Source organism: Echinops telfairi, unplaced genomic scaffold (assembly GCF_000313985.2).
Source record: "Echinops telfairi isolate 266 unplaced genomic scaffold, ASM31398v2 ScPeMD7_3;HRSCAF=10, whole genome shotgun sequence".
Classification (NCBI taxonomy): domain Eukaryota; kingdom Metazoa; phylum Chordata; class Mammalia; order Afrosoricida; family Tenrecidae; genus Echinops; species Echinops telfairi.
In genome coordinates, this window is record NW_022103899.1 from 42,352,788 (window position 1) to 42,369,440 (window position 16,653).

The following is a 16,653-nucleotide window of genomic DNA, read 5'->3' on the forward strand; positions in this document are numbered from 1 at the left end:
TTTTGACTAAGCAGCATGGCCTCAGAGAAGTTCAAGGGGGTGATTTCACCCCCTGAGCCCAAAATTTATCACATTCATTTTCACCATTTCAGACAGGCATGTCCAAAGTCAACTCTAGAAATCAAAATGTTCACTTCAATGCCCTTTCCAAAAAAAATAGAGCGAACAGTGTGGCCTTATCTGCTGCCCGGCTAGCCAAAGAAAAACGACCGTAAGGCAGAGGTCAGACAAGCCTCCACTCTTCATCTTCGTGATTGTTTCTCTAGTACCCTCTTCCCAAAGTAGTGTAATGTGTTAGTGACACTCATATGTATGAGCTTTATAGCAAGAAGTAATACCGTATACAGTCAAGTATAAGCCCACAGGTCCCTCTTAAAATGCACACAGCCACATGTGATAATGCAGAATTCAGGAAATTCACAGGCCCGTGAGTACATAGTCTTGGGTATCCCATGGTGGTGGAAGCATGTCAGTGCTGGTATGGGTTTCCTTGTGGTTCTTCCTGCTCCAGGCTCTGGCTGCCATCAGCGTGGCTCCATTTGGCTTGTCAACAGGAATGTGAAAACAGAGAGTGTGACCCACCTCCCCAGAGAAAGAGGAAGTTCCCAGAATCCTCACGAGAAGGCCATTCCTACCAGGAGGGCATCATGAGGCTGTGACATGTTTGACAGGCTAGACTCCACCCCTTCACTCTTAATATCCTCAAGTTGACAAGAGATTATGTACCTGCCACAGACCACGTCTTGTCAGCTTGATACTTTTATACAACTCTTTAGCCACACATAATTTTTAAAACAAAGACAATAGTGAAATCCGACTTGTGCCTAACAGAATAAAATTAAAATGCATACAGTTAAAAATGTATGCATTCAAAATGTGTCAGCCTCATTTAAGCATAATACGCCGTAAATGAACAAAACAAATATTTTATTATAATTGCAGTTATGTGAACACCTATACCATTATCCTATTGGCATATTACCCCCACCTATGAAAGTTTGTAAGCCAGTCCCTTCATGCCTCTATCCTCCCCATTTTGGGTATCCAATTTCTATATTGCCCACATATGTCAACCCATTGCTCTGAGGAAGCAATCATATTCTTTGATGTGAAGAACCTTCATTCCAGTTGGAACCTTGTGAGTCACATCCATTAGCAAAGTCAAATCAGGACAGGCTGTCCATAACATCAGCAGCAACATGCATCGATTCCAGATAAACCACTAGTTCAGAATTTGAAAAGCCAAAGGGTCCTTTTTTTTCTTCCTTCAGTCTGTCAACAACTTCCTTGGCAAGTCTCTTCAAGTTCAAATGCCCTGATCACTCAAGACACTGGGTGGGACCTATCTTGTAGGAGCCTTCTTTGCAGGTGTGTCCCACCCCCATTTAAAGTACCAATTTAATGGCTGAAGGCAAGTGGGCTTACAAACTCTCAATTTTTACTTCCCAATAATCATTTCTATCGATCATGATATCAATAACAATAGGCAGAAGTAAACAGTATGAGCCTAGTGCATCCAGTTCTTAAATTCAATTCTTAAAACATTCAAGCTCAATCCTTAGCTCTCAATCCTTATCTAAACTATTCCATTGATATGAAACATCTCCTTAGGCATCTGACTACATCAAGCCAGGGCCTTCTGTCAGCCATTGTGACTCACCAGCATGGTCTCAGAGGAGAAGTTCAAGGGGCGATTTTGCCCCCTTAGCTCAAAATGTATATTTATCACATTCATTTTTCCATTTCAGAGAGGATTAACCAAAGACAATGTCTATGAATCAAGTCTTTCATTTCCCGTGTCCTTTCCAGAAAGCAGTCGTGTAAACCAGCGGTTCTCAATCTATAGGTCGTCACCCCTTTGGGGATTGAACGACCCTTTCACAGGGATCGCCCAAGAGGATCAGAAAACACATTTCTGATGGTCTTAGCAACTGAAACACCGCTCCTCTATCCATCTCCAGGCGGGTCTGCCCACATGCAGATACGTCCACATAGACGTGAAGCTTGTTACCCATGCTACACCATGCTTCAAGACAAAATTTCATTTATTTGTAATTGGAAATATTTCACAATATATAGTTACATATTGTTTTGGTGATGAATCACTATGCTTTAATTATGTTCAATTTTTAACAATGAAAGTACATCCAGCCTATCAGATATTTACATGACAATTTATAGCAGTAGCAAAATTATAGTTATGAAGTTGCAACGAACATAATTTTATGGTTGGGGGTCACCACAACATGAGGATCTGTATGAAAGGGTCCAGGATTAGGAAGGTTGAGAACCACTGGTATAAACAGTGTGGGCCTGTCTGACCTCTGGTTAGCCAAAGAAAGATTGCCAGAAGGCAGAGGTCAAACAAGCATCCAGTTTCCATCGTCATCATTTGTTTCTTTAGTACGCCATTCCCAAGGTACCATAATGTGTTAGGCCAGGTTGACTAGAGAAACATCCAGAGACACTCGTGTGTAAGAGAGAGCTTTATATCAAAGAACAATTGTATAGTGAGAAAACATCCCAGCCCAGTACAGATCAAGTCCATAATTCAGATATTCACCCATGTGTCCAACACTAGTCCATAAATTCCTCTTTAGACTCACACAGCACATCCAATGATGCCAAATGCAGGAAGATCACAGGCGGGTGGATGGAAAGTCTTGTGGATCCAGTGGCGGTGGAAGCATCTCAGCACTAGCATGGGTCTCTCCAAGTGGCACTTCCAGCTCCGGGCTCTGGCTGCCGTCAGTGTGGATCCATTTGGCTTGTCAACAGGAATGTGAAAGCAGAGAGAGTGAGGCCCACCTCCCCAGAGAAAGAGAGGAAGTTCCCAGGGTCCTCAGGAGAAGGCCATGCCAAGGAGCCAAGCTAGGCGCCACCTCTTCACTCTTAATATCCTCAGGTTGACAAGAGATCATGTTATTACCACAACTGGTCTGATACTCAGATGTTAAAACATCATCCATCACAGCCACTTACTCATGTTAAATGTTCGTGAGAGTCAGTGAATACAAGATACTGGAAGCCGAGGGCCAGCGTTCAGAACCTGGCTGATGCAAAGCACATACGGCTGATGGCTACTGGAAGAAGCTTGTATATGTTTACCTTCCTGTGTTCTAGAATCTTCTGAGGAAAGAACAGCACAGTCCAAGGCGTAAATAAGGAAAACCAGATCTAAAACCTGTAGACATATTAGGACTTCATTTGCAAATAGAAGCTGGATTTAAGACTCCCTTTTCTTTATGTGCCCTTTTAATATTGGATTGTTAGCTGTTGAATTTGCTCTTTTGAATGTCTTTCCTCTGTAAGAAGGTGTGTGTGTGTGTGTGTGCGCGCTCGCGCATGCCCCCCTCCCAGGCTCACACTTCCCATCACATTTGAGAAAAAATGGGGGGGGGGGTTGTTTTACAAAATGATTAAGCCCTTCTCTGGTTACCTCATGGACTCTACCCTCCTTGCAGGACCTGATCTAAAGGTTTCTTTAATGCCTCTCGTTTCATTCATTATGCCCTGTGCTCACTGGGCTCTGCTCTGTGCAGGTGGTGTGTACTGGCTTGAACACAGGGACTCTCTCCGCCTCCTCTCATTTCTGCCATGCCACTTCCTCCCAGTCACCTCCCAGCTCGCACCTTGGTTGACCCTGGTCGGCTATCCAACTTCCAAAGGCTGGTCTTGAACCCTTTCTTCTCGCCACACTTTCTGAGAGGCCAAGCTCTACCCAGCTGCTTGGGTCCCCCACATAATGTCCCTTCCTCTTGGAAGTTTTCCCTCCTAATTTTCCTGGTTGGACCCTTACTCTTCCCTTGTCTCCTCTATTCCCTCTTCCTCACACTCTGAGATCCAGGGACAGAACCCTCTGCTTTTGCCCTGTGCACCAGGCGCCTTCTCCACTTCTGTCCTTCCTATGTGTGCTACTTTTGTTTCCTGCGTCTGACAACCGATTTTGTTTTTCTTTGTCTGGCTTAAGAGCCATGCAAAATTCATGAAGCTTTCTATAATCGCCAAAGAGCTTTTAAAATTTGTTAGTGAATGTATTTCCTAAGCAACAAAAGATGATCAACTTTTTTCACGTTTACCATCTGCTATCATCATTGTGTCTGTGGGCTGTGTCCCTTCTTGCCCTGTAAGCCCTCGAAGGCCAGAGTCGTATCTAACTTAACCCTAACCCCCACAGAACATAGCATAGTGTTTTTACGTAGTCATGAAGCAATAGATGTAATAAGGTAAATTTGTGGAATTGATTGTTAAACCAGGAAGAAAGAAACATATCTACATTAAGCTTCCTAAGAGTCCCCATTTTTGTTTTTGTTTTTAACAAACTGGGGGAGCTTGGGACCCCTGAGGTCTCTACAGGTTGTTACTGGTGCCCACAAGCATAGCTCTCGGTGAGCTGTGTGCAAAAGAAGCGGCGAAAGTAAGCTGCTGTGAGCAGTATGGAAAGCGCGGACGTTTCTTCCACTTCTCTCTCCCAAGCCACAAAGGGAGATGGGTAGCTTCGGTGGCGTTGCGTTTCTTGTTGATGGTTTCGTGCCCTGCAGACTAATCAGCGTGCTGTCATTCACCTTGCTTAGAAGGCTCATTGAAACAAACATCCTTTGTCATTTTTGCCCCGTAGGGAGATTCTGATTCATTGCTGCAGATCCATTGGTCAAGAGTTCTGAAACTCCTGGAAGTAGTTCTCTGACCCCTCAAGTTGGTGAACAGCTGTAGAATACCATGGGTCATATGAAATGGTCGCTAAAGGTTGCACAAGTACTGTGTGAGAAACAACCGTCCAGTTTCCCTATTCCTTTCCATGGGCTGGAGGTCCCGAGAAAGAAGCCGCCGGCCCTGACTCTCGTAGGCACAGAGCAAGGGTCGGGCGCTGCCTCTTAGCTGCGCACCTGCACCTATGAGCATGCGCACTCGGGGCTGCGGGGGCTGTGACTCCGCGAAGTGTGCAGACTGAGGATCTGGGGACCACTCCCATCTGACTAAGCAGGCAGCTAGTGTGGGATTTCAGGGGACCAGTAAGGAAGGAGCCTTTGGACAAAGAATGTGCGCTTCCCTCCCGTTGGTTGGTTCTTCCACAGAGATCTCAGCAAATGAAGTCCCCGGATAACTTTGTATATTTCTCTTTACCTCAGCTTTTTTTGTCTCCCCGAAGGTCGTCTTGTGGTAGTCACTCTCCACCCCACCCGTGCTGTGTGGCATCCTCAAGTTGTGACCCTTTCTTAGCCACCTTCGGAACGATAGCAGTTAATATGCTTCCTTTCTCTGATGTGTTTGTGATACTGCTTGTTGACAGTTACTGTTTATTTAGTATTGATGGCTTGTGGTGTCTTGAGCAACACAGAATGTGTAGGTCCAGCTTAGGGTATAAGGGATTTCTCAGTCTACAGGGATATTACTGACTTAAGACCTGGGCCAGTCTTTCCTCATTCGCCGGGGACTTGTATTCTTCACCGCCCGCAAGGTCTGGCCGTTCTCCTGACAGGGCTTAGGGGTCTGCTCCTGTGAGTTGGCAGGAAAGGCAGTGTGGAGTTGCCCAGATGGCACAAGGGAGGACAGCATCAACAGCAGACCCTAGTGTTAGAAGCTCTAAAATATTCTAGTAAATCATATTTTACTTCTTGACAAACATGAGCAAGTATCAGCTTTAGTGTCTCAATTACAGGCTTTTTGAATTTGGAGTGTTCACATTTTACCTGAACTTTCCTTCTCAGCTTCTTAAAAGACGTGTGGCTGTTGTGCATACTGATCATGAGGCTCTTGAACCTATATATGCTTTTGCGTAAAGGCATCTCCTCTCTTAACAAGTATCACTCCAACCTAAGAGAATTAATTCATGTGTTATGTTCCAGTGAGTCACCAGCTAATAAGTCACATTGAGCAGTTTTTGGATACTAACGAGACGCTGTACTTTATGAAGACTGTGGACTGCATCAAAGCCTTCCGGGAAGAAGCTATTCGGGTAACACTGCCCCAGCCCGCCTTCTCTTCCTAGACCAGCGGTTCTCAACTTGTGGGTCTCAACCCCTTTGGGGGTCGAACAACCCTTTCACAGGGGTCGCCTGATTCATAACAGTGGCAAAATTACTATAGTTATGAAGTTACAAAGTTATGAAGTAGCAACGAAAATAATGTTATGGTTGGGGAGGTACCACAACATGAGGAACTGTATGAAAGGGTGTTGGCATTAGGAAGGTTGAGAACCACTGTCCTAGACCCTTGGCCCTGTCCCAGGGGACAGAAGCACAGCCTCCCCCAAATAAGTGCTGTTGTTAGCTGCCCGTCACTTCAGTTCTGACTCCTAACGAGTCTGTGTACAGCAGAGCCAAACACTGCCCGGTCTTGATATGCCAAGAGAGGGAGAAAGGACTAACCTCATTTTACTATTAGTAGTGCCACTGAGGGAAAATAGGAGTGGGTGGGGGTGACCTTTACATCACACGTGACTTAAAAGTAAGAGGTTCTGGGTTTCTTTAAAAAAAGAGAGAGAGAGAGGAAAAGTGTATGGAGGAGGATCACAACAGATTTTAGAGCTGTATCAATCTTAATGTGTAGATCTTGAACTATAAAAATGTTCCCCCCAAAGCAGAATAATTTATAAATGAAGTAAGGAAAGGTGCCTACTGATGAGCTGTTTGTGCCTCCTAAGGAATTAGTTTTGGGGTGGAATGATCATGGCAGGTGACTATTTTTCTTAAGTCTGTCTTTTAGGGACCACCTGCCGCAGTTATCATAGACGGACTGCAATGCCTTGGGCTTTTCTTCCAGGCGGTTGCAGGTTGGAAGCAGGGGCAGGGCTATAAAGGGAGCACGGTCGATGATTACTGGAGCCGAGTGTGGGCACAGGAGCACTTAATAAAGCCTTCCCGCTGCTTCTGTGAGCATTTAGCTCTATGGAAAGTTAAGAAAGTGTCAGGCCACAAAAATACCGTGTCTCCCTGTGAGGCACTGGGTCCTCGACATGCAAGGATTTCTGATTCTAGACAAACACAGCTACATTTAATTTCATTTTTACCCATATTTGATTTTCACAATCCAGCAGTCTGGCCGGGGCCGGGGCAGGGGCAACGGGACTTTGGTTAGTGTCACTCTGACTCACACCCCACCTCAGTTTTCAGAACAGCAGCGCTTTAACAGTTTCCTGAGGAACCTTCGAGAGAAAGTGCAAGTGAAACCCTTCGGTCACTTTTGGGAAATTGTCGTTCAGGGTAAGTTCTTGCTGATCGTTTCCTCCACGTATTTGCTGTATTCTCTTTTCTAAACACAAATTAAATCTAAATTCTTAATGCAAGTCAAGTCATGTGCTGGGCTATGTGGCGACCTGATAACTCTGTCTGGATTGGGAAATGCTCAGGATTCAAGAAGTTTGAGAATCCTGCTTTAATCCAGGTGAAAAATAATAAGCATGTGAGTCCCACCTCCCAATGTGGTGCCTTTCTCTGTGTTGACTGACGCAGCCACAGGGCCAAACAGTCCCTTTCCCAGACCCCGAGGCTGTGCCCGTGCTGCACCCTGGGTGCCAGCCCTCACCCACACCTGCGCCCTTCTCCATACAGCCTTCCCTGCCACAGGTTTGGCCTCTCCAGAAGAGCAAGCCTTTGGCAGCGAAACCCAAAAGAAGGCAGGTCTTTCTGTCTCAGGCTTGACGATTGAGTCCTTGCATATATTTTGCCCGTTTCTTTTAACCTCACTTGATTTTCTTTCAGGACCCACGTACAAGGTATTACTTAAACTATATATATTGTGAAAATACTGGATATTGAAAAGATATGAAAGATTTCAGTTATCCCAGGACCTCCAGATTAGTTTCAACTGGTCCTTCTGTGCAAATTCTGTAGCAGAGGAGCCAAGTACCTAGCTGTCCAGCTTCTGGTGGGCACTTTTTCATCACACAGGCGCCACTCCGTGACAGTTAATTTTTCAGCCCTTTAGCTTCTACTCTGGGGAGCGAAAGCAATTAGGATAGGTGGCGAATGGGGCTTACTTAAATCACTTTGGTGTCTCTGCTGCAGACCCAGTAGATGAAAGAGATTGGTTTTGGTATTTATTGAATGCCTCTAGCATATTATTTGCTGAAAGAAAGCTTACAGGACATACCAGGATACATATTTCCTCAGAGCTTGTATCCTTCTGAGAGAATACACATGGCTTGTGACATTTCTAGGAACAAATGGATGTTAAATGCAGGCGCTTTTCTAGAAAGGTGCCATCGATCACTCGCTTGAGCTAGAAGAAAGTCTTGGGAGAAAACTGAAGAGTGGGGGGGTCTCTGCCCTGGGTTAGTTCTCACGGAGCTGAAATTGAGGTGCTGTCTTAGCGATGGTCATGGTCAGAGCGCTTCCTTCTGGTCTTAGTCTTCGCCCCGGTCCCCCGATAGCCAGGAACACTACTGGAAGTCAGAATGTGCTGGTGCCCACCTCATCGGTGTAGACAAAGCATACAGGGGGGTTCAAAAATCCGTGGGAAAATTCCCTTTCCTTTCATCCCATCCTTCCACAGGCTTTTTGAAGCTCGCGTGTACATTCGTTCAGTGATCATTTATTTATTGAGTCTGCTGTGTGAAACATGGAGGGGAATATGAAGATGAATGAAGGTAGTTCTTGCTGTCAAGAAATGTATAACCTGTTAGGAGAGGAAAACCATGTACAAGGGGGCTTAAGAAAGTATACGGAACGTGCTGACAGCCATTTAAAAGGGGTAAACAAATTGATTTGAGAATGCTAAAGAGGCAGAGCACATTTGTATCTGGAGTTCGTCAAAGAAGGCTTCATGGAGCCGGTTACATTTTGAGGTGTGCCTTTATTTTTTGCACAAGCCAATGTAGAAGGACACATGTAAAGTGGTAGGAATTGTGTGAAATACGAAAGCAGACAACTCCGTGTCCTAGCGCCTGTACAGTGTGGAAGACCTCCAGCCCTGTGGGAGGGAGGAGGCGCGGTGGAAAGGACCGATGCGGTTGGGTTATTTCGCTGGGGCTGGATTTCACTCTGAATTGCTTTCCTAGATGGGATCACCCTGATCAGCAAAGACGAAGCCTCTGGAAGCTCGGTCACGGCCGAGGAAGCCAAAAAGGTACTGAAGGAGCCCCTGCCTGTTACGTGGGTTACTTTCCTGATGCCCATTCTTCTTGGAAGAAGTCACATGTTTAGAGTAACTAAATTAAGCATCCATTCTTTAGTCAACCAACCAGCAAATTACTTCAGTGCAGCAGCATCTTGGGAGACATTGGATCTCGCACAGTCCCCGGGGGCCATAGCCGTCTTCGAGAATTCACCTGTAATCCCCTTCAGAAACTCTAGAGCAGAGGCTCTGAACCTTCCTAATGCCTCAGCCCATTATTTTCATTGCTGCTTCATAACTGTAATATTGCTACTTTTATGAATTGGGTGACCCCTGTGAAAGGATCATTCGACCCCCAAAGGGCTCGCAACCCACAGGTTGAGCGCCGCTGCTCTAGAGCCCCTGATGTCCATAGCACATAGCAAGCTTAGCCTGGACTTGGTAAAGTGTGAAGTCCACACAACCCCAGGACTTCTCTCCTTGCACACACACTAGATACTTAACGCATCGAGTGGTGTCCAGCTCACCGTGGGCTTCCGAGGCTATGATTCTTTTTTTTTTTTAATCATTTTATTGGGGGCTTGTACAACTCTTATCACAATCCATCCATCCATCCATTGTGTCAAGCACATTTGTACATTTGTTGCCATCATCATTCTCAAAACATTTGCTTTCAGCTTGAGCCCTTGGTATCAGCTCCTCATTTTCCCCCTCCCTCCCCACTCCCCCTTCCCTCATGAATCCTTGATATAAATTATCATTCTGTCATATCTTACACTGTCCAACGTCTCCCTTCACCCGCTTTTCTGTTGTCTGTCCGCCAGGGAGGAGGTTATATGTAGATCTTTGTCAACGGTTCCCCCTTTCCACCCCACCCTCGGAGGCTGTGATTCTTAACTGGAGCAGACAGCCTCATCTTCCTCCCGTGGAGTGACGGGTGGGTTCCTTCTCTTGACCTTGCAGCCAGCGGCCCAGTGTGTAGCCCTCTACGCCTACACCACCTGGGCTCCAAACAGCACTTTGGAGCGTCTAAAATCCCAGGTTTTCACTGCCTGAAAGCAGGAACCATATCTGTTCTTTATGCCAGGCAAAATGCTCAGTAAAAAGTCCTGTCTCTTTCTGATGACCACCTCAAACAATATCCTGGTTTCTCAAAGCCACATGACTCTGAGCTGAAAATTCAAGGCCTTTTACAGTTTGTCCGGCTTCAGCCGCGGAGTCTCAGCCTTGCTTCCTGCCACTGCCCTAGAGTCGTGTGCTCTAGCCCCGGCACTGCGCGCTCTGGTAGAGTGTGCCATTATTTTTTAATTCTTCGTTATCTCTGTAATTAATGTTACGCTGGGGCTGTTTGGTCTGAGTCTCTAGAGCACACGGAGCTGTCTCACTATCTAGCACAGTGGCCAGCATCGTTAGGCTTAGTGCCTAACGAACAGCTGCCAGGGAGTGTGCTACCCTAACCAGGGCAATCAGTGACTGCAAGTGAATCATACATAAAGTAGACTATGAGATCCAGCTGTTAATAGAATTCCACTGAGACTTCGTCACTAACCTGGGACATAAGGAAGGGTTACTCAACTAAGGAGCCCTATGCATTTGACTCAAAGCTGAATCAGGTCCAATTCCTACACCAACCAGAGAGTCCCTGGTCTCACCATTCAGTTTATCTTAATAAAAAAAGCTCACTGGGTCTGCTTACACAGAGCCTTCTACTGGAAACCCCTGGTGTCCCATACACTAGAACACCTTGCTGCAAATTACAATCACCAGGGAGGCTGAAAAACTCTGAACAAACAAAACCATGCTCAGGGCACTTCTCACACCTGCGGAACCCCTGGGAGGTAAGGACTGCTCAGGAGCACTGGACATTAGCACCCTGGCAGCATGGTGAGTTATGTGTTGGGCTGCGAAACACAAGGTCAGCAGTACGAACTCCCTAGCCACTCCAAGGGAGAGAGACGAGGCTTTCTGCTTCTGTGAAGATGCACAAGCTCGGAAACCCGCCGGGGCAGTTCTCCTCTGCCCTCTAGGTCCGCTCTGAGTGGGAAGCCACCCAGTGGCAGGGAGGGGTTTGGTTTACGGCCCTGGAGAAGGAGAGCCACAGTATCTGTACCTTCTTCTGCCGCATCAGGACCGAGCACCCGAGCTTGAGAAGGGCATTTAATGACTTGCTTGGTTCTGTGGGTTTTACCTGCTCATCAGTTTACACAGTGGCATGGTGATATTTGCCCTTCCAACTGGGGAAGAAAGTTTGTCTATGAGTTTTACTAAATAGGTCAAACAAATCAAGACACAATTGGAGCCATTATTACAATGTAAACAACCACTATCCCAGTGAGAGTTGAGTGCCTGTGAACTTTCTGAAGAAGAAGGGAGCGCTGGTCAATAAAAAGGTCGTCGCTGCTCCTGCATGGCACCCCTGACCCGAAGGGGTGTGAGCAAAAGGAAGTCAGACGATTAGAGAAACCCACAGAGAGACACTGTGCTGCGCACACCGTAGACGGCTTCTCCTAGATTGCCCAGGTGCAGTCAGCTGTTCAGCTTAAGGGCACGGAGCTTGAGCATCGGGAATGGTAGTGCCGGATAATTAAGCGGCAGAGAAGATGCTCAGTTAATGAGTAGGTGTGTGGTGGTGTCCCTTTAATATCACCAGTACTGATTTCAGTTAGTTGGAGTTGAAGACAATTTCAGCGCCGTGTGAAGGGAGAGCAAGCAGGTGGAGAAGACCCCCTCCCCTCTTGGCTTTGGTTGCCTCTTCCTTGTGGAGCACAGTGTTGGCCTCTGCGAGGCTAGCCAAGCTTGCCAGTACCAGGCACCGGACACTGTCAGGGCAGATCAGAAACTTGCACATTCCACTGGGGTGTCCAGAGTGCCTCTGTGTGCTTTCTCACTGCCAGCGAGTTGATTCGGACTCATGGAGATCCTATGTGTGGTACGTTAGTCTGGTTTGACTGGAGAAACAAATCCAGAGACATTCGTATGTGTACAAGAAAGATCTTTATATACAAGAGCAATTGAATATTGAGAAAACATCCCAGCCCAGTTCAGATCAAGTCCATAAGTCTGATATTCCATATGTCCAATACCAATCTATAATTTCCTCTTCAGACTCACGCCACACATGCAATGATGCCGAATGCAGGAAGATCACAAGCCAGTGGGTGGAAAGTCTTGTGGATCCAGTGGCAGTGGAAGCACCTCAGCACTGGCAAGGGTCTCCACGTGGCTCCTCCAGCTCCAGGGCTCTAGCGTAGCTCCATGTGTCTTGTCCATAGGAATGTCTCGCAGGGAGTGTGTCCTGCCTCCAGTGAGCTATTTATTTCCATAGCACCTTCAAATGAGGTCATCAAGCTGCAACCTGATGGACAGGCTAAACTCACCCCTTGATTCTTAAGTCTCAAATTGACAACAGATTATGTAACTACCACATATGGTTTCCAGGACAAAATCAGTACCAAAGTAGAAGACTTCCTCATCTTTCTTCCACTTAGTTTGAACCACTGACCTTGTAGATAGAAGCCCAATGTCGAACCAGGGCCCTTAGGCCAGTAATCTCAGAATGCATCTCCATCTGCTGCCTGCACAGCAGCTGTCTGGTCGGACGGGCACCGCTTGGAACGGCCTGGAGTGACCCTGAGTAGAGCCAGGGTGCTGAGTTCCCTCGGCTTCTCCATTACAATGGGGTCTGACTTGCAAGATGAGGTTTTTAGGCCTGTCTTAATATCCCGTGACCTCCTAAGTTTGTTTGTCAGGCTGAAAACTTGATCCATTCTATTAAAAATGTAGCGTGTATCCAGATGATATTACCGATGGGGAGGGGGGCGTGGTGGTTGATACTGTGGCTCAAACGACGGCCTCCGCTATTTCTCTCAGTGCAGTTCTGACTCGGTGCCTTCACGGCCGTTCTGACCCAAGGCAAGCTGCAGGACAAGGTAGCCCTGCCCCTGCAGGTTTCCTGCCCTGGAGCGCTTCTCCCATGGACCAGCTGGGGCTTTCAAACTGCTGACCTCGCAGCTAGCAGCTCAACTCGTAGCCGTTACGCCGCGAAGCCTCTTTTCAGTGAAGTTAGCTTCCTGTGGTCACTTCTGACCATGCCGTGCCTGTGAGCCAGCGTTAAGTTTGGTCACTTCCCAGATAATCAGTCAAGGCAACTGAACTGTAATTGGGCTGGCCGAGAGCAGTCCTCACAGTCCAGTTACGTTCTCTCATGGTATTTACCCGAAGTTATTTCAAGTTAGCGAGCTGTCAGATGCTTGCTATTTAATGTTGATGATTTTGAGAAATGATTACCCAGGAATGTTTCTTTTTAAATGGAAGATGAACTGTAGTTTTACATTTGCACAACAGCCACGTCCCTCCATCTGTTTCAGAAATGTGGACCTGATGGTTCTTCTGAGAAATATAAGTAAGTCCGCCCTGCTGCAGAGAGGAAGAACTTCCCCGTGACATACGTCTAGATAGTCACTCTGAGTTTGCCTCTCGTTTCACTGTGAAGCCTAAACACAAATAGAGCCCACTTTTTATACTTATTTCTTACTGTCGTATTATTCTTCCAATTCTTTGTCTCTTCCGAGTTGGTATTATTACACCTGTCATTAGCATGTGCCGTTTGGGAGGTCTCCGTATAGCTCTGTGTCCCTCATGTGTGCCTTTCATCTGCCAGTCCTTTCTCTGTGTGGGGCGGAGGCGTGGCTCCCCAGCTGGGACTTCGCTGGAGCCACGGGCGGTAGCCCAGAGTCGGCTGGCTGGGAGAGGCCTGGCAGGGTGAGTCATTCTGCACGTAGAAGCGGATCTTTCTTCATCCAAAAGGATTTGCGTTTGTGTGTCCTCTTGCGAACCGTGGTAGGGCTAGGACACTGATGGTCAACTGGGGGATTTTGCGCCCCCAGGGATATGTAGGCAGATGGTTTGGGTGCTTACAGATGAGGACATGCTGAGCCTGTTTCCTGAGACTTACTGCTTGCAGCCTAATACGTAGAGGGTGACTTTGGGCTCAGGAGACATATTTCAGGTTGTGTGTAGGCCTTGGGTTCCAAAGGCTTCCGTGTTTTCTGTCGCACCGTTAAGGGTAGGGGTCTGTCTGGGGAAAGCAGTTGTTGCCACTTTCTTTTTCAAGTTGAGAGTGTGGCAAACGTCCCACCACTCTTGGTCCTCTCAGAGAAGCAAGGAGAGGAGAGGTGGGCGGGAAGGCTCTGCCGCTGTGCTGCTCCACGCCCAGTGTCGCCGAGGAGAGCGAGGAGGGAGCCGTCCTCCTCTGTAGACGCCCACTCTGACAAGCCTGTCTCCTGAACATCACTGCTCGGTACCGTTGTAAGTGCTTCTGCTGCAGCAGAGCGCCTTCTCGCTGTCTGCGTGGCTGGTGGAACCTTGAGCTTAGATGTAGTCACAATCCCACCGCCGCCTCTGGGAGAGCCAGGATGGACGGCAGGAGTGTTCGCAGTCTCCTCAAGGCCATGCTGAATGTGCTCTCCTCAAAGCTCAGCTGAGTCCCAGTTCCGTGCAGACTTCAGGAACCTTGCTTCTCTCTGCACACCAGCCCTTCAGAAGCTGCAGGTGTAGAAGGCTGATGCTGAACAGAGCGTACACCACAAGTTTTCTCACTCTCGCCCAGCTTTCAGAAACTGCCCCAACACAAATGGGAGAGTGTATAGAAAAGGAAATTAAACCACTTCCCATGCTCATCCATCCATTGTTGTGTCTTGTCTTTCTGTTGTTGTTAAGAAGAAGTCTGGCTCTTTACCTCCTTTGGCCGTGATAGAGTTGAGGACTATCAGAGAATATCTTTTTTAAGTTCAGAGCTTTGAAATCATTCGTAAGCTTCCTTTAGAAGAGACCAAGACACACCAATTTGCCGTATTTGGTTATTTTCCTAGCCATTACAAGCCACCTGTTCCTAGTGAAGGCACCAGTGGCGTCCTCCGCACAGTCCCCTCCTGCCCCTTTGCACTGATTTCCTCTGTTGGCTTTTTAGCATGTGCTATTGCTCTTCAAATCTGGGCCTCGCGTCCAGAGTCAGGTAGAGGAGGGATGTCACGATGCTGCGGCTTTGAGACCATTTGCAGGAAGACTTGGCTAAGCAAGTCTGGTTAGGCTTGCCCCTAGCAACACTAGCAGGCTGTTTCCTTCCGCAAGAGAGGTACAGTGTCATTGCGGTACCATGATGGCCTTTCCCTTCATAGTTTCTGACCCTGGATGAGAAGCCAGCGGAGGACGCAGCCCGGTGTGAAGAAAGCGGGGATGTGGATGACTTGGTAAGTTCTTTCGGGGTACCAGGTGCTCCTCTCTCGGTGGCAGTCACTTGACTGCTGACCGTAGCATTATTTCTTGTGTGTTTTAGTTTCTAACTCACCAGCAGCTCCTACACTGTTATTTAATGCCATTATAAATTGAGTCCATAGGTAATTTCATGGAAATTCCTGTGCTCTGTGGTTTCCATTATATTGTTCCTGCAGATTAATCCTCTCCTTTAAGGGGTGAAAACGAATGAGGGAAATGTTTCAATTTACTGAAACTGCTCTCAACCCCAAATAAGCACTACAACGTGCAATTTACGTGGGCTGACAAATAAAAACAGCCTTTAAAGAGCCTAATTCTTAAGTGATCTCAATTAACTTAATATAAACAAAGTAGACGGATAGGCCTTGGCAGATTTCTGGGCCTCTGTACACGTGGGTGTCAGAGAGCCTGTGTAAGCGTTGGCTTGTGTAGTCGTGTTGGTAAACTCCCGCCTCTAAGCCCCACATGACAGCTGTCCAGAAAAACTGCCGCTGCCTCCTGCAGTCTTGTCGCAGAGCATCCCTCACTGTGAAGAGGGGGACACGTTCTGTCTCTAGCTCTGCGGCAGGTAGCGTGAGTCCGTGTGCGTGTGTTCACTCTGCCCACGAAGAGGACCTTTCTCATTCAACCCTGGTGCCAGAGTGGCAGTGGTCCGAGTTGGCCTGATGACTTTCTAATTACATGGTTGTTGTTTATAGCTCGACATGATGTAGTCACGGAGTGTGTGGACAATCTGAAGAGACGAGCTGCAGGGTCACGGCGCCGTGCTGGGAGTGCACACAGAACAGCCGAAGGAGGCCCTCGAAGGGAGCCCGAAGCTCTGGGGACCTGCAGATTCCACGGAGAGAGTGTGCACGCAGAGGGTCAGACATTATACAAGTTTATAAAGAGCCATTGTTATCTTCTGATACATGAATTCTTTCTAGTGTGGTCTTATTGATCTCAGCTTGTGACTCGTGACTTTGAAGTTTCTGAAGAGTCGCGCTTCCTTGTGAGGGTGGTGAGGGTCTCGGCCCTCACAAAGTGCTTTGCATCCCCTCCTGGCCTGCCCGCCGGCACCCTGGCCTGCCCAGGCATGTTTCCCAACAGGAGTAAGCCCCTCACAGGGAGTGCCCTTTGATGCTCAGATAGCGTTCACAACTTGGGTGGGTCAAGCAATGACCTGTTTTCTGGATCACGGGAGAGAGGGGTCAGGAAAATCACAGGTCAGGGTCACCTCCTCCTTGGACCTCAGCCTTGTAGTCACCACCTCCAGAGTGCATGCTGAGGGGCGAGGGGACATGGTGTGCGTAGGTCTTTACAAGTGGGTTTTGATGTTGTTCTCTG

General features: G+C 47.5%; 1 protein-coding gene across 1 annotated transcript in view; it reads left to right on the top strand.

Moving 5' to 3' along the window:
• Window positions 1-16,237, top strand: part of XRCC5 (X-ray repair cross complementing 5) — a 91,684-nt gene extending 75,447 nt beyond the window's left edge. Inside the window, exons 18-22 of the mRNA XM_045296868.1 lie at window positions 5,847-5,956; window positions 7,106-7,202; window positions 8,999-9,066; window positions 15,231-15,302; window positions 16,026-16,237. Coding sequence (XP_045152803.1) covers window positions 5,847-5,956; window positions 7,106-7,202; window positions 8,999-9,066; window positions 15,231-15,302; window positions 16,026-16,040 — 362 coding nt within the window. The 3' untranslated portion in view covers window positions 16,041-16,237. The remainder of the gene's footprint in view (window positions 1-5,846; window positions 5,957-7,105; window positions 7,203-8,998; window positions 9,067-15,230; window positions 15,303-16,025) is intronic.
• Window positions 16,238-16,653: the final 416 nt, after the last annotated feature.